Genomic DNA, 21,367 nt, shown 5'->3' with positions numbered 1-21,367 from the left:
GCCGCCTCACATTATTGTTTAAAAATCTTTATTTTGCAAATTCCTTTTTTTGTCAGAAAAGTACTATAGAATAGCTTCAAATTTTAATAGGCTACTATAATTTGTGAAAACGTTTACCATTTTTGATTAAAAAACTTCCCAATTGAATGTAATTTTCTATATGACGACCCTTCTAACTATGGCAACTCCTCTTCTAAAAGCTAATTTCATTTTGGATAAAATTTCATTTTGGATAATGACGCACAGTCATTAAATTATTTTAGTTTTAAGGACAAATAAAACTGAATTTATATTTTTTGACAACCGCAACCACGTTTTGTGTTCAACAAGTTTTAATTGCCCTTACCTAATTTTTTTTTGCATAACAATGTAATACTTTATCGAAAATTTTATTTAGGAATAAAGTAAAATATTTCCTTTGTTTTATTTTTTTAATTATGTTTTTGTCTAGCTTAGTTAGATGTATACTAAAACAAGTTATATAGATTTAAATGTGTAAAAAACAGTTTGTAAGAATGTACCGAAACATTTATATATTAACCAATAGAATTATATTGAGATGCGAAATTGTTTTGCCAAAATTCAGAAATGATGAAAAAAGTGAAAACTATAAATGAGTATAACACAGTTGTAAATGTATAACTAAATTCTATAAATAAATTATTATTATAAAATGAAACATATCTTAAGAAGTTTAATTTGAAAAAAAGATCCCATAGAAAATGTGCCGAACATAAATTATGTTATTGGCAACATTTGGGATTCGTAGATAGCGATAGAGACATTATTGTACGAATGAAATTGTAGTATGCAGCACATTTTCACCACATTTTATGTTTATAACATCTTCACTTCAAATGAAACCATTTTCTCCTTTGACTCCTCCTAATTTGCGTATACTTAATTGTTTATCTGTTAAATCTATCATTGCAACAACACTACATTTGCCCATTTTTGTGATTGTGTGTTTTGTAAAATTTTTTATAGTTATAACTTGAATTAACAAAAGAGACCACTCAGGAAACAATTCATAGCCCCAAAGGGTAGAAATAGGGTCTATAAAATAATTTTTATAGTTATATTTCCTAACAGGTTGGCTGATAAGTCCCCGGTCTAACAAAGAAAAACATATTTTTTTGTCAAAATTCGTTTTTATTATTCAACATAGTTCCCTTCAAAAGCGATTTATATTGAGATGCGAAATTGTTTTGCCAAAATTCAGAAATGATGAAAAAAGTGAAAACTATAAATGAGTATAACACAGTTGTAAATGTATAACTAAATTCTATAAATAAATTATTATTATAAAATGAAACATATCTTAAGAAGTTTAATTTGAAAAAAGATCCCATAGAAAATGTGCCGAACATAAATTATGTTGTTGGCAACATTTGGGATTCGTAGATAGCGATAGAGACATTATTGTACGAATGAAATTGTAGTATGCAGCACATTTTCACCACATTTTATGTTTATAGCATTTTCACTTCAAATGAAACCATTTTCTCCTTTGACTCCTCCTAATTTGCGTATACTTAATTGTTTATCTGGTAAATCTATCATTGCAACAACACTACATTTGCCCATTTTTGTGATTGTGTGTTTTGTAAAATTTTTTATAGTTATAACTTGAATTAACAAAAGAGACCACTCAGGAAACAATTCATAGCCCCAAAGGGTAGAAATAGGGTCTATAAAATATTTTTTATAGTTATATTTCCTAACAGGTTGGCTGATAAGTCCCCGGTCTAACAAAGAAAAAAATATTTTTTTGTCAAAATTCGTTTTTATTATTCAACATAGTTCCCTTCAAAAGCGATACAACGATTACAACGACCTCAGTTTCGGCGATCACCTCTTCATTGCAGCCAAATTTTTTCCCTGTGAGCATCCTTTTGAGGTCTGAGAACAAGAAAAAGTCGCTGGGAGCCAGATCTGGAGAATACGGTGGGTGGGGGAAGCAATTCGAAGCCCAATTCATGAATTTTTGCCATCGTTCTCAATGACTTGTGGCACGGTGCGTTGTCTTGGTGGAACAACACTTTTTCTTCTTCATATGGGGCCGTTTTGCCGCGATTTCGACCTTCAAACGCTCCAATAACGCCATATAATAGTTACTGTTGATGGTTTTTCCCGTCTCAAGATAATCGATAAAAATTATTCCATGCGCATCCCAAAAAACAGAGGCCATTACTTTGCCAGCGGACTTTTGAGTCTTTCCACGCTTCGGAGACGGTTCACCGGTCGCTGTCCACTCAGCCGACTGTCGATTGGACTCAGGAGTGTAGTGATGGAGCCATGTTTCATCCATTGTCACATATTGACAGAAAAACTCGGATGTATTACGAGTTAACAGCTGCAAACACCGCTCAGAATCATCAACACGATGTTGTTGTTGGTCAAATGTGAGCTCGCGCGGCACCCATTTTGCACAGAGCTTCCGCATATCCAAATATTGATGAATGGTATGACCAACACGTTCCTTTGATATCTTTAAGGTCTCTGCTATATCGATCAACTTCATTTTACGGTCATTCAAAATCATTTTGTGAATTTTTTTTGATGTTTTCGTCGGTAACCACCTCTTTCGGGCGTCCAATGCGTTCACCGTCCTCCGTGGTCATTACACCACGCTTGAATTTTGCATGCCAATCAATTATTGTTTATTTGCCTGGGGCAGAGTCCGGAAACTAATTATCAAGCCAAGTTTTTGCTTCCACCGTATTTTTTCCCTTCAGAAAACAGTATTTTATCAAAACACGAAATTCCTTTTTTCCATTTTTTCACGATAACAAAAGTTGCTTCACAAAAGACGCTCTATCTCACAAACTAATTGACTTACAAACGTCAAATTTGACACGAATCATTTGAAGGTTGGTACTATATAAAAATAATATGCATTTAATACTAGCGACGACATCTATGTGTCAGACCGGGGACTTATCAACCAACCTGTTATTCTACCTTTGCATTCGATAGCTGTACATTTGAGCCATACAAACGACTATCCATTATTGGTATAATTTGATCCAGTGGATCTAGCCCATTACCCAAAAATCATCCCCATTGAAATGTTTTGTCCGATACTGTAGCTCGCTAGACAACTTTTGGATAGAACAAAATCGGAAATGTAATGTAATTTTGCAATATATTCCAAAATTGTTCGCAGAATTTCGAAAGAGTTAAATTAATGGTGTGCGACTTTGCAGTCAGGTCGCGAAATTATGCCGTTCATATTATAGTTTATTTGGACGGATGTCCTCCATTTCAACAGCCGTTGCACTGAATTTGTATCACTTCTTAAGATGTGATCCGAATTCAGTGTTTTGGATGTGAATTAAAAAAAAAAAACATTCAAAAATATTGAGCCTTAGAATACGAGATGTTATGAGTTGTAATTGTTTTTACTTATCCATTTTGGTACTTTGCATCTATTTAGTTTCATAAAATGTTAAATATTAACTAAATAAGTTTATTTTTTTCTGATATATTAGTTAGAGTGTACAAAATATAAATAAATTAAAAAATCGTAATATTGTAACACTCCTTTTTTATGGTATAATCACTGAAAAAATATTGTCGTGTGGTCAAAGAGTTCATGTCTTTAAAATACGAATGCAAATTTTGCTTAGCATAAAAGACGCATTTCTCTAATATAAAGTTTTTTCCTTGTCCAAAAGTCGATAAACTTTTCAATGAAGTCGTATTGTCCTTATAATTAAGTGATTTCACTTAAAAATGGGTATCATAACACGAAAGAAAAAATGTTTGGGCTAAGGTCAAATTGACTTTAATATTAATAAAATTCTTTAAATTTAATGAAACTGATTTTAAATTTTTTGTCTTTTTGCATCTTGACTAGGGTTTTCTTTTTCCCGGACTTTTTGCATTTCCGGGAAAGCGGCCTAATGTGTATAAGGTATATATTTGAAATTAAAGTAACTTTTCTTATTTCATAAAAAACATCCTTGCAATAATTATGAAATTATGCAATTGCGAACGTGGATTTAGTCAGTCTACCAGTCTATCGGAATGTCGGGTTACAGAAATATGACAATCATAAATAAGGAAGTGCAAACTTCTTTTTAACAATTGGGAACCCGTTGGAATCTGGATTAGAAGCCACGACTATGTATGTTCCACAAGGCAACTACTACGTCTTGGTACTATAGTTATTCACATTACACTTCCAAAAAACCACTTTAACTAGATTTCAACTGTCATTTGCCATATAAACCCTTCTATTATTTATACATAAAATATTGTAAAGATAATTTCTCGGGAATTCTCGCTCTTCATTCCCGGGAAAGCGGGAGCGAAAAAATAGCAATTTCCAGGAAAGTTGTCGTTAACTCGTTTCTAAAGGACTTTGATAGCATATGAAAAAACAAAGCTGAAAAAGCGAAAATTAATATTTGTTAGCTAGAAGCAAGTACACAAACCCCAAATTTAAAATAGAATTGTGTCTTAAAAGTATCCTTACTTGTATTCTCCGCTTCTTTGGCTCGGAATCAATACATACATACATAAGATGGGGATATATTAACTTTGTCATTCCGTTTGTAACACATCGAAATATTGCTCCAAGACCCCATAAAGTATATATATTCTGGGTCGTGGTGAAATTCTGAGTCGATCTAAGCATGTCCGTCCGTCCGTCTGTTGAAATCACGCTAACTTCCGAACGAAACAAGCTATCGACTTGAAACTTGGCACAAGTAGTTGTTATTGATGTAGGTCGGATGGTATTGAAAATGGGCCATATCGGTCCACTTTTTCGTATAGCCCCCATATAAAGGGACCCTCAGATTTGGCTTGTGGAGCCTCTAACAGAAGCATATTTCATCCGATCTAACTGAAATTTGGTACATGGCGTTGGTATATGGTCTCTAACAACCATGCAAAAATTGGTCCACATCGGTCCTTAATTATATATAGCCCCCATTCAAACCGATCCCCAGATTTGGCTTGCGGAGCCTCAAAGAGAAGCATATATCATCCGATCCGGCTGAAATTTGGTACATGATGTTGGTATATGGTTTCTAACAACCATGCAAAAATTGGTCCACATCGGTCCTTAATTATATATAGCTCCTATATAAACCGATCCCCAGATTTGCGGTTGCGGAGCCTCCAAGAGAAGCAAATTTCAGCAGATCCGCCTGAAATTTGGTACATGATGTTGGTATATGGTCTCTAACAACCATGCAAAAATTGGTCCACATCGGTTCATAATTATATATAGCCCCCATATAAACCGATCCCCAGATTTGGCTTGCGAAGTCTCCAAGAGAAGCAAATTTCATCCAATCCGGTTGTAATTTGGAACATCGTGTTAGTATATGATCCTTAACAACCGTGCCAGAATTGGTCCATGTCGGTCCATAATTATATATAGTCCCCATATAAAACGTTCTCCAGATTTGACCTCCGTAGAAACTTCTTCTAAACATTTCTAATTTTGCTCTTGGAGGAGCAAAATTCATCCGATCCGGTTCAAATTTGGAACGTGGTGCTAACAACCATACCAAAATTGGTCCATATCGGTCTATAGTTATATATAGCCGATCTCCAATCACACAAAAATTGGTCCATATCGGTTCATAATCATGGTTGCCACTCGAGCCAAAAATAATTACCAAAATTTTATTTCTATAGAAAATTTTTCCATAGAAAATTTTGTTAAAATTTTATTCGGTTCATAATCAAATTTTTATCATTGTCAAAATTTTATTTCTATAGAAAATTTTGTAAAAAATTTATTTCTACAGAAAATTTTGTTAAAATTTTATTTCTGTAGAAATTGTGGATGGCAGTGTTTAGAAGAAGTTTCTAAGCAATCCATGGTGGAGGGTACATAAGCTTCGGCCTGGCCGAACTTATGGCCGTATATACTTGTTTTTCAGTGATATTGAAATGTTTATGATAGTTGCAAATGTTTTGTCCGATACTGTACATGGTCCAGTTGATGGTGTATTGGCTTACAGAACGAATGGTTTGTGGTTCGATTCTCCGTTCGAGAAAAAAATTAAAATTTAATAATATTTTATGAAATCATGATATATGCTTCTACATTACAGAGGAGAAAGTGATGATAAATACATTTTGAGAAAGTAAGTATAAAATTGGCCGGAAAATTAAAAGAAAGTCTTTTGTTGAGGTAGTATATATTTTATTTTTAAGATCCTGTAAAAGCCTTTTACCATAAAATAATATACTATAAAAATTAAATATTTTTACTATATAATTTCTAGAATTTTTGCCGTATGATGTTTAATTTTTTTTTTAATTTGTATGAGGAAATCTCACTTACAAGGAAGTTTCGACAACAAACTGGAAGAAAAAATCAATTAAAAGCATTAATCAGCAATTATATTTAATCTATTCAATATAATTGGTCAGATTTATTTAATGAATATTTATATTAATTTTTTTTGTTTTTGAAAAATGTAAATAAATGATTCAGCATTTTGTTGTTCCTAACAGGTCCAGACAATAACATTTTTTGTAACAGACTACTTGTCCAATCGAAAAAAGCCCCTCAAATTCTCAAACATTCTTATCAATGCATAAAAGCTTTTCTTAAAATTGCAACGCAACGGCGAAGCTAAATGTTAGCATGTGTGTTATGCGTCGTCAGATATTCATGTGTATATGAATGCTGGTAATATCACCTTTTGTATTTAGTGAGTACGGAGCATGCAAGTGAAGTGGAAGTGGGCTCATTGTACTTCATATAAACCGCTTGTCGCAAGATCTTTTAATATCACAGAGAATTTCGGTTTTAAGAAACTATTTTCTTACACATATAGAATGGGTGATAATCTCATTTTAGCATCATCATCATCGTTAACGACAACAACAGGTGCTTTGGGAGCACATGTTTTGCCCCCGCCAACACAAACAATACCAAATAAACCCAGGGAGCAATATCAATTAAATATTCATCTTCCCGAGAGAGTACAGCAAACAACAGATGCCGAATCTACAGCCGGATGGGGACAACTTAGGAATGTGATTAATGATAAAGTGAAAAATAAGCAATTTTTCTATGGCCTTGAAATAATGGCCCGAACATATCAACCTAATGTTGTTTTAGATTATAAAAATCTGGATGCTTTTCTTCCATTGTTTACCTCTATTGTATGGCTTGGTCTTGATTATTGGAATGTAGAGAATCTTGAAGATATTGGTGCTATAAATGTTGCTCGAAAATTGGATCCTCATATGAGGATAATGCCACATTTTTCCTGTTATCGCTTGACTGAGGATAGACTTCGAGATTTCCTGAATTTAAATTTTTCTAATGTTCTCAGTATAAGAGGCGATTACTATGACGCAGATCAAACCTATAAACATTCTTCAGAGTTGGTAGCTACTATACGGAGTATCAGAGGAGGTATGTGTTTAGTATGTTTTATCCTGGCAACATTATTATTTTATATTTTCTTTGAGAGCACATAATTTTCGTCGGGCATATAATGTTTTGGTCTTTATTTTATTTTCAAAGAAATTTAGTTTTTAGTTTGAAGACAAATTAAAGATTAGAAACCATCATAATAAGATGTAATCTATGAAGCCTCTTATGAGCAATAAATGTTTTAAATAACCAAATAAATGTTAACAAACTTTTTTGATAGCCGACTTAACTTTATATTAGTTCATGAAAATTATTTGGTTTTCATTTTTAATTTTTCTCAAAAAAAAGTTTATTAGGATTCAAAGATTTTGACCTTCCATTAAAGATTTTGACATTGATTCCGAGACAGAGATGCAGCTTCATTAGAATAAAGACATTTATTTTCTATCTGGCTTTAAATATAGGATCAATAAAATTAAAATTAGAATGCAGATCTCATTTCTTTTTGCGATATATTAACATATAACAGGTTGGCTGATAAGTCCCCGGTCTGACACATAGATGGCGTCGCTAGTATTAAATGCATATTATTTTTATATAGTACCAACCTTCAAATGATTCGTGTCTAAATTTGACGTCTGTAAGCCAATTAGTTTGTGAGATAGAGCGTTTTTGTGAAGCAACTTTTGTTATTGCGAAAAAAATGGAAAAAAAAGGAATTTCGTGTTTTGATAAAATACTGTTTCTGATGCGAAAAAATACGGAGGAAGTTTCCGGACTCTGCCCCAGGAAAATCAACAATAATTGATCGGTATGCACAATTCAAGCGTGATGAAATGAGCACGGAGGACGGTGAACGTAGTGGACGCCCGAATGAGGTGGTTACACACGAAAACATCAAAAAAATCCACAAAATGATTTTGAATGACCGTAATATTAAGTTGATCGAGATAGCAGAGGTCTTAAAGATATCAAAGGAACGTGTTGGTCATATCATTCATCAATTTTTGGATATGCGGAAGCTCTGTGCCAAATAGGTGCCGCGCGAGCTCACATTTGCCCATAAACAACAACGTGTTGATGATTCTGAGCGGTGTTTGCAGCTGTTAACTCGTAATACACCCAAGTTTTTCCGTCAATATGTGACAATGGATGAACTATGGCTCCATCACTACACTCCTGAGTCCAATCAACAGTCGGCTGAGTGGACAGCGACCGGCGAACTGTCTCCGAAGCGTCGAAAGACTCAAAAGTCCGCTGGCAAAGTAATGGCCTCTGTGTTTTTGGGATGCGCATGGAATAATTTTTATCGATTATCTTGAGAAGGGAAAAACCATCAACAGTGACTATTATATGGCGTTATTGGAGCGTTTGAAGGTCGAAATCGCGGCAAAACGGCCCCATATGAAGAAGAAAAAAGTGTTGTTCCACCAAGACAACGCACCGTGCCACAAGTCATTGAGAACGATGGCAAAAATTCATGAATTGGGCTTCGAATTGCTTCCCTACCCCTATTCTCCAGATCTGGCCCCCAGCGACTTTTGCTTGTTCTCATACCTCAAAAGGATGCTCGCAGGGAAAAAATTTAGCTGCAATGAAAAGGTGATCGCCGAAACTGAGGCCTAGTTTGAGGCAAAACCGAAGGAGTACTACCAAAATGGTATCAAAAAATTGGAAGGTCGTTATAATCGTTGTATCGCTCTTGAAGGTCACTATGTTGAATAATAAAAACGAATTTTGAAAAAAAAAATGTGTTTTTCTTTGTTAGACCGGGGATTTATCAGCCAACCTGTTATTCACGTACAAACAACTGCCAGTTTATAACAGATATCTCAAAGTAAAAAAAATCTTTATATCAAATAAACTTTAAACCAAAGATACAAACATCCTCAAAAAAGTCTTAGTCTATAGTAGAAGATTAAGTATCTCAGTTATTTTAAATCAAAAATGTTTTTTGTTACTTTAAGGACAAAGTTCCTTAGTTCAAAGACATACGACTTTAACAGAGGGACACAAATGTCCAAAATTCGTGTTCTAAATTAAAATTAATTTAATGAACAAAATTTTTGAAGCAAAGATTATAAACTTTCTTTTTATTAAAATTTCATTATTTGAAAGAAATTTGCCCTTAATATTCTGCAAATGTCGTGTCCTAAAAATTAATTTGCATAATCTTTCATATTAGGTCAATATTTTTTCAGAGTTGGTTACAGGTGTGAGGTGGTTTGTTATCATGATGAAATCCCAGTTGTTTTCTTTACTATTTGTACACCGTGTGCCACACTGGAACAGGGTGTTATAAGTTAGTGTATATGTTTGTAGCACCCAGAAGGAGACGAGATAGACATAGGGTGTCTTTGGCAATAATGCTCAGGGTGGGTCCCTGAGTCGATATATCCATTAGAGCTTGAACGAAGCATCGGCTTCGGCATTCGGCCAAAAATCGATAATCGGCCACGAATCGGTCTTCGGCCTTTTTTGAATAAATTATTTGATATTGAATTGTTCAAATGTTGAATTTGTCTCAGTCAAAACACACAGTACAAATACAACGTAAAAAATATAAAAATCCTTTTTCGTCATTATAATATCAAACTACTGGACTGAATTAACTTTTATTGTTGTATTTATGCGTTTGTTGAAAAAATATTCTAATATTGAACTAAAACACACCAAATTTCTTCAATTATAAATTTGAGGAAAATAATCGGCTTCGGCCGATATGGCTTGCGGAGCATCTAGGAGAAGCAAATTTCATCCGATCCGGCTGAAATTTGGTACATAGTGTTAATATATGGTCTCTAATGACAATGCAACTCCACAGCCCTTCTTTAAACTAAGGCAAATTGTCCTTAAAGTAATGAAACACATTTTTGATTTAAAGAAATCGTCCTTAAATTAACTGAAATATTGAATCTTTAGATTTAAGATAAAACAAGTATATACGGCCGTAAGTTCGGCCAGGCCGAAGCTTATGTACCCTCCATCATGGATTGCCTAGAAACTTCATCTAAACACTGCCATCCACAATCGAATTACTTAAGTTACGGTAACGCTTGGCAAGGTATCCTAAAACATCCTAACACCATCTTCTGAATTGTATGTAAGTCCATACGTGGTATATATTAAATCAAGAAAGATCGATCCAATACGTATATAATTCAGTTTGACAAAGTAGACATAAAATTTTGACAAAATTTTCTACAGAAATAAAATTTTAACAAAATTTTCTATAGAAATAAAATTTTCACAAAATTTTCTATAGAAATAAAAATTTTTACAAAATTTTCTATAGAAAGAAAATTTTGACAAAAATTTCTACAGAAATAAAATTTTAACAAAATTTTCTATAGAAATAAACTTTTGACAAAATTTTCTATAGAAATAAAATTTTGACAATGATGAAAATTTTATTATGAACCGAATAAAATTTTAACAAAATTTTCTCTAGAACTAAAATTTTGACAAAACTTTCTATAGAAATAATATTTTGACCAAATTTTCTATAGAAATAAAATTTTGGTAAATTATTTTTGGCTCTAGTGGCAACAGTGATTATTAACAGATATGGACCAATTTTTGTGTGATTGGACCAATTTTGGTATGGTTGTTAGCGACCATATACTAACACCACGTTCCTAATTTGAACCGGATCGGATGAATTTTGCTCCTCCAAGAGTCTCCGGAGGTCAAATCTGCAGAATGTTTTATATGAGGGCTATATATAATTATGGACCGATATGGACCAATTCTGGCACGGTTGTTACAGATCATATACTAACACCATGTTCCTAATTACAACCGGATTGGATGAAATTTGCTTCTCTTGGAGACTTCGCAAGCCAAATCTGGGGATCGGTTTATATGGGGGCTATATATAATTATGAACCGATGTGGACCAATTTTTGATTGGTTGTTAGAGACCATATACCGATATCATGTACCAAATTTCAGGGGGATCGGATGAAATTTGCTTCTCTTTGAGACTCCGCAACCCAAATCTGGGGATCGGTTTATATGGGCGCTATATATAATTATGGACCGATGTGGACCAATTTTTGGACGGTTGTTAGAGACCATATACCAATACCATGTACCAAATTTCAGCCGGATCGGATGCAATTTGCTCCTCTTTGAGGCTTCGCAAGCCAAATCTGGGGATCGGTTTATATGGGCGCTATATATAATTATGGACCGATTTGGACCAATTTTTGCACGGTTGTTAGAGACCATATACCAATACCATGTACCAAATTTCAGCTGGATCGGATGAAATATGCTTCTCTTAGAGGCTCCACAAGCCAAATCTGGGGATCGGTTTATATGGGGGCTAAATATAATTAAGGACCTATATGGACCAATTTTTGCATGGTTGTTAGAGACCATATACCAACATCATGTACCAAATTTCAGCCGGATCGTATGAAATTTTCTTTTCTTTGAGGCTCCGCAAGCCAAATCTGGGGATCGGTTTATATAGGGGCTATATATAATTATGGACCGATGTGAACCAATTTGTGCATGGTTGTTAGAGACCATATACCAACACCATGTACCAAATTTCAGCCGGATCGGATGAAATATGCTTCTGTTAGAGGCTCCACAAGCCAAATCTGAGGGTCCCTTTATATGGGGGCTATACGTAAAAGTGGACCGATATGGCCCATTTTCAATACCATCCGACCTACATCGATAACAACTACTTGTGCCAAGTTTCAAGTCGATAGCTTGTTTCGTTCGGAAGTTAGCGTGATTTCAACAGACGGACGGACGGACGGACGGACGGACGGACATGCTTAGATCGACTCAGAATTTCACCACGACCCAGAATATATATACTTTATGGGGTCTTAGAGCAATATTTCGATGTGTTACAAACGGAATGACAAAGTTAATATACCCCCATCCTATGATGAAGGGTATAAAAACGCTTCAAATATAGGCTATGACTTATTTTGAGGATTTAGCACTTTGGTTTAAAGTTTTTTTTGGAATTAAGAAAATATTTTTTACTTCGAAGTATCCGTCATAATTTGGATTTTATTTTTGGTATTTGAAAATAGGAAAAAGAGAATGATAAATGGAGTGAAAATTCAATAAATGAGACCTGTATCCTAATTTTAATTGTATCCTAGATTTTAAGCTAGATAGGTCGCAAAAAAAATTCCTTATTTTAAAGAACCCGCTCGGAATCAATACCAAAATCCTTAAAGGACGGTCAAAATCTTTGGATACACCGAAAAAATGTGAATTGTTTTATAGGAAGAATAAACTACCTCGCACGAAAATTTAACTAAATTTTACTCCACATTTTGAGATTTCCACAAAGCGTTGTTAAAACCAGGAAATTTTAATGCCCTGTTGTACTTTTTAACTGCAGTTCACGAAATTACAGCATCTCAGAAGAAAAAATTAACTAAAAGTAAAGCAGAAAATCATTGGCGCCAAATCATGACCATTTTAACCATACAGTAGTTCATTTCTACTATTTTTGGGAATCGTACGAAAATCTTCTTTTGCTTTAGTTCTTATTGAACTTATGTGTACGGTCATTGAACTCATGTTTAGTTCATAAAATTTTTGAGACATACTTAAAAAAGTAAGATTTCATTAAGCTGTGGAAAATTTCGATGAAAATAATAACATTTAACTACAAGCATATAAATTCTTTCCAATAAAAATAAGTTAAATTTAGCGCAAGTTTAACTACGGAAATTTTTTTCTGTATAAACTTTTTTTGAGTGTAGCCAACAAATCAAATGAGGAGATCGGTCTATATGGTGGCTATACCAAAGTATGTACCGATACACACCATATTCGACACACCTACAATGCTTCCAGATTTCCAATTTCTGACAAATCAGATAAAAATTACGATGGTCAGATGTTCAAAAGGCATTTTCTTTAGGATCATCTAAACCTTTTATTTGATGAAATTGGAAAAACCAACGAAACGTTGAAGAAAATCGAAATAAATCAGGTTGACTTAATTCATACAGCAAAAAGGGATAGAGGACTCCAATAAGAACAAGGAAATAAAATCAAAGAAATAAATTAATGGAAACATCGTTTGTATAAAATATCGTTATTCAGAAGAGAAAATACTTGTTTCAGTGTATGAATGCTGTTAAGAACACCATTTGCCTCACTGCTTATGACGATTCACATCATTATAGTCTATTGTTTTAACGTTTAAACGCATCTGATAAGAATTTTAAAATGAAAATTATAATGATTATTAGATGATTTCATATTCAGTGAATATTTTGTATCAGATAACCTAATTCATTTTTTCACCTCCCCCACCCTCCACCTCCTAAATTAGGATAGGTAGCAATAAAAAGTTTGCCATACTTTTATGTTATAACGAATGGGTCTGATTTTTTGTTGCAATGTTTTTGGACTCCCCATTGAATGTTCGTAAGTTTAGGGTGTACTAAACTGAAATGTTATAGGATTTAACGTTTGATATGATATTTAGATTAATTAAGATTATTAGAGAAGAGCCTAAGACCCTAGTAGATGGATTATCAGCTTCGACTCTGCCAAACATTATTTGTTATAAATAATTTTATTATTATTATTATTTTTTTTTGATTTAGATTCAATAACCATAGCTGTAGCAGGCTATCCAGAGGGACATCCAGAAAGCAAATCGTTGGATGAGGATATGGACAACATGGTTAAAAAGGTTTGTACAAAAATTCACTATAAGTTTTATGCGTTTTATGACATGTCTCGAGAATTACTACCACCTAGGATAAAGTAACAAACATGCATGTTTTAAAATCATTTAAGAATAAGTAGAATAATGGTGAAAAAACTGCTTCTTATATTCATAAAAATTTACTGATAGTAAGGAATTTGTATGGTAATAGATTTAAAGTTTACGTTAACTTTTATGAATATGGGGGTATGTCCATACTTCAATTGGTTCGACGAATGAAGACCCAATTTCAGCCAAGTCCAAGAATCCAAATTATCCACTTTGTAAACTTCTAAAATACCAGACGACAATTCAATGTAGCAAGGACAGGTCTACAAAATATACTAGTACGGATGCGCTGAAAAAATTCAGTCCATGGTAATAAACTAAATTTGCGAGTAGCAAACTCGTGTTTTTAACCTACTCAGAGCAATAGTCAAGGCAAAATGTGGACATATTTAGATTACTTCTACAGTTTATTACATACAGAAAAAAGTGTCTTCGAAACTAAAGGAAAAAATGTTTATCAATTTAGTTTAGCCATTTTATTTCCATTAAGTAAAATTTTTGTGTGAAATAATAAAATTTACTTGTTTCAGTAAAAAAAAAATCCAAAACTGAAAGCAGTTAGGAATAGTTCATTAACTAGAATAAGGCATGGAATTTTACTAATACTGTTTTCTTCGCTGGGTATAAGAATTTACTACTGAACAAGAAAATTTTATTCACTGATAACAAAGAAAGTAGAAAGCTTATCATACATACGTATAACACTTGGCATAAAAAATATTTTAGTTCATTCGTACTAAAAAGTATTCAATCCTTTCAAAAGTTAAGGAAACACACTTGTTAGAATATAGGAAATTTTCCTATATTCTAACATATATATCTGCATGTAACATATATATCTGCATGTAATTGATACCTATCATCGATGTAATCGACAGGATTGCGCGTGGGTTGTCTTTTTAGTTGGAATCTTGTTGTTATGATATACGGAGAGATTGTTAAAAAATAATATTGTTAAATAGTATAATAAACAACATATATAATATATAAAATATATGTTATTTTAAATTAGTGAGAACATTTTTCGTTTTTTTTTTTGTGAAAATTATTGAACAACACCAACAGAATAACAACGCCTTCATTTTGGAATCTTCAATTATGAGGTAACATTCAGTGACGCTAACTTTTTGTAAAAAAATTGGTTTATGCATTTTTATATTTATACCCTGCATAAGAAGCGTCGCCAAAAAAGTAGTGAAAATGTTCTTTTTGGATGCGGAAGTGGTGCAAAATTGGCGCAGAAGCGATAAATTTAATATGGGCTTGTCATGGGTGGATGTCCACCTTTTTAAATGCCGTTGCACTGAATTTGCAGCACGTCTTAAGGTGTGATCCAAATTCAGTGTTTTGGATGTAAATTAACAAATTTTGCAATAATTTGCCAAATAAATATTTTTTTATGATTTTTAAAGCATGTACCGCTTATCTGAAACATTTAACATAAAATATTTTTAAAAAATTTACAATTTTTCTAGAATGGTTTTAGCATTTTTTTTCGATATTTTTATACCCACCACCATAGAATGGTGACGGGGGTATAATAAGTTTGTCATTCCGTTTGTAACACATCGAAATATCGATTTCCGACTATATAAAGTATATATATATTCTTGATCAGGGAGAAATTCTAAGACGATATAACGATGTCCGTCTGTCTGTCTGTCTGTTGTAATCACGCTACAGTCTTCAATAATGAAGCAACCGACCTCCCGATTTGGGGTCTTGGGCTTATAGAAATCGTAGTTTTTATCCAATTTGCCTGAAATTTGAAATCTAGAGGTATTTTATGACCATAAAGAGGTGTGCCAAAAATGGTGAGTATCGGTCCATGTTTTGGTACAGCCCCCATATAGACCGATTTCCCGATTTTACTTCTTGGGCTTCTAGAATCCGAAGTTTTTATCCTATTTGCCTGAAATTGGAAATCTAGAGGTATTTTCGGGCCATAAAGAGGTTTGCCAAAAACGGTGCGTATCGGTCCGTATTTTAGTATAGCCCCCATAAGAACGTTCTCCCGATTTAACTCCTTGGGTTTCTAGAAACCGTAGTTTTTATCTGATTTGCCTGAAATTGTAAATATTCTGGTATTTTAGGCTCACAAAAACGCGTATCGGATTAAGTTTTTATCGGTCCATTTGGTAATGCCTCCATATAGACTGACTTCACTTCTACCATTTTATTAATCCTTATTCCGTTTTTAACCTATTTGAAACAAAACAGTTAAAATTTCCTTTCAAAACTATGAAAATAGCGAGTTACAAAAATTGAATAAAAAGAACTTCCTAGTAGTTAAAATAAAGAACATCTTTGGGAGAACATTTTTGGAAGTGCTTTTAAAGTTGTGCCTTTAGAAGCACTTCCAATTTTTTGCTGGGTAGGTATTGAAATTGAAGGTACAAGAAGAAGACAAAAATACGTTTCACAGTTGATAACATTACATGGAAATTGGAAATAGTGGAATAATTAACTAATATTTCAAGGCCAGTCAATGTTGTTGATTCTTAATAAATATATTTAATATCCCATCTCAAAATGCCCTCCCAAAGATGTTCTTTATTTTAACTGCACAGGAAGTTCATTTGAGTCAATTTTCCGTCCGTCTGTTGAAATCACGCTAACTTCCGAACGAAACAAGCTATCGACTTGAAACTTGGCACAAGTAGTTATTATTGATGTAGGTCGGATGGTATTGCAAATGGGCCATATCGGTCCACTTTTACGTATAGCTCCCATATAAACGGACCCCAAAATTGGGCTTGGGGATCCTCTAAGAGAAGCAAATTTCATCCGATCCGGCTGAAATCTGGCACATGGTGTTAGTATATGGTCTCTAACAACCATGCAAAAATTGGTTCACATCGGTCCATAATTATATATATCCGCCATATAAACCGATCCCCCGATATGACTTGCGGAGCCTATAAGAGAAGCAAATTTCATCCGATAGGGCTGAAATTTGGTACATGGTGTAAGTATATGGTCTCTAAAAACTATGCAAAAATTGGTCCACATCGGTCCATAATTATATATAGCCCCCATATAAACCGATCCCCCGATTTGGCTTGCGGAGCCTCTAGGAGAAGCAAAAAAATGGTCCACATCGGTCCATAATTATATATAGCCCCCATATAAACCGATCACCAGATTTGATCTTCGGAGCCTCTTGGACGACCAAAATTCATCTGATTCAGTTGAAATTTGGAACGTGGTGTTAATATATGGCCTCAAACACCCATGCAAAAATTGGTCGAAATCGGTCCATAAATATATATAGCCCCTATATAAACCAATTCCCAGATTTTGACCTCCGGAGCCCCTTGGAAGAGCAAAATTCAACCGATTCGGTTGAAATTTGGTACGTGATATTAGTATATGGTATCCAACAACCATGCAGGAACTGGTTCATATCAGTCCATAATCATATGTTATATAGCCTCCATATAAACCGATCCCCAGATTTGATCTCGGGTGCCTTTTGGAGAAGCAAAATTCATCCGATCTGGTTGAAATTTGGTACGCGATGGTAGTACATGATATTTAATAACCATGTCAAAAGTGGTCCATATCAGTCCATAATCATGTATAGCCCCCATATAAACCGATCCCGAGATTTGGTTTTGGAGCGACTGGGAGGAGCAAATTTCATCCGAGTCAGTTGAAATTTGGTACATTGTGCTAGTATATGGCCGTTAACAACCATGCCTACACTGAAAAAAATATTGTCGTGAGGTCAAAGATTTCATGTCTTTAAAATACGAATACAAATTTTGCTTAGCATAGAAGACGCATTTCTCTAGTATAAAGTTTTTTTCCTTGATCAAAGGTCGATAAACTTTTCAATGAAGTCGTATTGTCCTTATAATTAAGTGATTTGATTTAAAAATGGATATCATAACATGAAAGGAAGCATGTTTGGGCTAAGGTCAACTTGACTTTAATAATTTAGAAAAATCTTTAAATTTAATGAAATTGTCTTTAAATTTGTTGTCTTTTTGCATCTTGAGTACAAAGCAAAAAATCGTTCAAATATAGGACATGTTTTTCAACACTTTATTTTAAAGACGTTTTGTACTTGAAACACAGCATAATTTCTACTAGAAGTCGAGTCTTAATTTGGAAAATAAAGTCGTCGTTAACTTGTTTTTAAAGGACTTTGATAGCATATGAAGAAAAAAAGCTGAAAAAGCGAAAAATTAAAGTTTGCTTCCTAGAACCAAGTATACAAAACCCGATTTTAAAAGAGAATCGTGTCTTGAAAGTATCCTTACTTGTATTCTCCGCTTCTTTGGCTCGGAATCAATACCAAATTTTTTAAAGTAAAGACAAAATCTTTGGAACCGGGTATGCTTTTTTCTCAGACCATATCGGTCTATAGGTATATATAGCCCTCAGATAAATCGGTCTCCAATCACACAAAAATTGGTCCATATAAAGATCATAATTGTATATAGCCCCCATATAAGCGACCCCCATATTTCAATTCTGGCTCTCTACGTACCGTGCAAAAGTCCATATCGATTCGTAATTATTTGTAGACTTACCTATACATAACATACCTTTTTTGTCTAATATATACCACGTGTAGACTAACTCACAATTTAGAAAACGATGTTAAGAAGTTTTAAGATAACACAACCCAAGTAATTCGATTGTGGATGACAGTCTTTCGTAGAAGTTTCTACGCAATCCATGATGGAGGGTACATAAGATTCGGCCTGGCCGAACTTACGGCCGTATAGTCTTGTTCATATTTTTAATGAAAAATTAAAAATTTTTTTGTTTCACAAAGGTTAAAAACAGATTAATAATTAATAAAATGGTACAAATTATTTAAATTTAGCCGGAAAAAATGCTAAATCCTTTCAAGAAAAATTGCGAATTTTTGAAAATATTTGATGGCAAACGTTCCAGACAAGCGTTATAATGCATCAAACATAAAAAATTTTAAAAATGATTTATTTGTCAAAATATCACAAACACCTTCTTAATTCACATCCAAAACAATGAATTCACACCTCACACCTTAAGAAATGATGCAAATTCAGTGCAGCGGTTGAAATGGTGGACATCCGTCCTATGACAAGCCCATGTTAAATTCATCGCTTCTGCGTCAATTTTGCACCACTTCCGGATCCAAAAAGAACATTTTCACTACTTTTTTGGCAACGCTTTTTTTCTGGGATATTAATAAAACATGTCTTTTATTGAAGAAAAATTGCCTATATATAAATAAATTTGTATTTAAAAACGAAGGTAAGCAATTCTAATTTTGAAATAAAAAGTTTACCACAAATATGTAAGATTTGTCCAAATGAATGAAAAAAGTTCAATAAAATCATTCCATATATGAATTCAGTTAAATTTTTTCATTCTGTAGTAAAGTGGTACATAAATATAGGAAAGTGTTAACTAATATATGGAATGCATTCTACCTAATTTCTACGAAAGTCACATCGTCTTTGGCGCTATACGAAGTTCAACTTTCTTCACAATGAGTTCATTTTAACTTAAAGAAGGGGTCACTTTTTTCTGGGTGTAGTATATGAATTGGTAACTCTTCATGTAAGCTATTCTGTAGAGCAGCAACCTCATTTAATCCACTATATTTTTGAAATCAATAATACCATTACCTTACGATTATGAACAACACAAAATAAATTATTATCATTACTTAACACAAATACAAGCGTTAAAACAAAACGTCTATAACAAGAGGAAAAATCCCCTAAATGGGGTTGGCACAACTTTGCATTAATTTGCTAATGTCGCAGTGGTTTTCATGCAAATCAATTTAATTTTCGATTATAAAGTTATTTATTTGTATACCTACCCTCTTTCACTATCTCTTAATGTTTCTCTTCATTTCAGGTTTCTGCTGGGGCAGATTTTATAATAACGCAAATTTGCTTTTCATCTGAATTTATTATTGACTTTATTAAACGATGCCGCCTTAGAAACATTAAAATCCCCATTCTAGTGGGTATTTTTGTTCCGGATAATCTACACATGTTGGAGACCATGTTGCGTATAACAAAAATCAAAATGCCTTCAGAGGAATTGGAAGAATATCGCCAATATTATAGAATGGGTAAACAAAAATTCACTGAATTCGCCATGGATAGGGCAGTGGATATGATTACCACTGTATTGCAAAGCAGTGAAGTGGATGTATACGGTTTACAATTTTTCTCTATGAATAAATTTGAAAATATACCAAAGGTTTTAAACAAAATCCTAGAAAACAACAATGAAATTACAAAATAAAATATAAATATTCTGTTATTTTATTGGAAAATTGGTATACCCAAAATCATTAGTTAAGATGGGTACTACTCGTAAGTTCGAGTTAAACTGCACCAATTAAAAATAAATCTGTTAACACTGAATAAAAGTAAATAAACGGATCTATTCCCGTAAATTGTGCAAAAGAAAAACTCTCTCTCGAATTCGAATCAATTTGGTTTTTTCCTGCTTTGAAAAGTTCGTTTTCGTTTGTACACACGGAAAAAAAGTAAACTGTTTTATAGGAAGAGCTACCGCGGTGCAATGGTTAGCATGCCCGTCCTTGCATACACAAGGTCGTGGGTTCGATTCCTGCTTCGACCGAACACCAAAAAGTTTTTCAGCGGTGGATTATCCCACCTCAGTAATGCTGGTGACATTTCTGAGGGTTTCAAAGCTTCTCTAAGTGGTTTCATTGCAATGTGGAACGCCGTTCGGACTCGGCTATAAAAAGGAGGTCCCTTGTCATTGAGCTTAACATGGAATCGGGCAGTACTCAGTGATAAGAGAGAAGTTCACCAATGTGGTATCACAATGGATTGAATAGTCTAAGTGAGCCTGATACATCGGGCTGCCACCTAACCTAACCTAACCTAACCTAGGAAGAATAAAGAAACTCGTACAAAAATTGAACTAAATTTTGCTACACATTTTGAGATTTCCCCAAAGCGTTGTTAAAACCAGGAAAATTTAATGCCCTGTTGTACTTTTTAACTACAGTTCACGAAATTAAACCCTCTAATAGAAGAAAATATTATGTTAACTAAAAGTTAAGAAGAAAATCATTGGTGCCAAATCATGACCATTTTAACCATACAGTAGTTCATTCTTACTATTTTTGGGAATCGTACGAAAATTTTCATTTGCTTTAGTTCATATTGAACGTATGTGTACGGTCATCGAACTTTATACTCACGTTTAGTTCATAAAATATTTGAGACATACTAAAA

General features: G+C 33.6%; 1 protein-coding gene across 1 annotated transcript; it reads left to right on the top strand.

Annotated features, from left to right (window-relative positions):
• Nucleotides 1-6,664: 6,664 nt before the first annotated feature.
• Nucleotides 6,665-20,569, top strand: LOC142230296 (5,10-methylenetetrahydrofolate reductase). The gene is made up of 3 exons (XM_075300948.1): nucleotides 6,665-7,399; nucleotides 13,963-14,051; nucleotides 20,004-20,569. Exons 1-3 carry the CDS (start codon nucleotides 6,700-6,702, stop codon nucleotides 20,397-20,399), a joined length of 1,185 nt encoding a protein of 394 aa, XP_075157063.1. The 5' UTR covers nucleotides 6,665-6,699; the 3' UTR covers nucleotides 20,400-20,569.
• The last annotated feature ends 798 nt before the right edge of the window (nucleotides 20,570-21,367 follow it).

Source organism: Haematobia irritans, chromosome 3 (assembly GCF_050003625.1).
Source record: "Haematobia irritans isolate KBUSLIRL chromosome 3, ASM5000362v1, whole genome shotgun sequence".
Lineage (NCBI taxonomy): Eukaryota > Metazoa > Arthropoda > Insecta > Diptera > Muscidae > Haematobia > Haematobia irritans.
The sequence above is the reverse complement of the archived record's forward strand: the minus strand, read 5'-3'. Positions and strand labels throughout refer to the sequence as shown.

What these genes read in the sequence shown, in the direction of transcription:
- LOC142230296 (XM_075300948.1), top strand. Translation starts at nt 6,700, where the DNA reads ATGCAAGTGAAGTGGAAGTGGGCTCATTGTACTTCATATAAACCGCTT. An exon ending in TATACGGAGTATCAGAGGAG is followed by an intron (nt 7,400 to 13,962) that starts GTATGTGTTTAG and finishes TTTTTGATTTAG; the next exon opens with ATTCAATAACCATAGCTGTA. An exon ending in TGGACAACATGGTTAAAAAG is followed by an intron (nt 14,052 to 20,003) that starts GTTTGTACAAAA and finishes TCTTCATTTCAG; the next exon opens with GTTTCTGCTGGGGCAGATTT.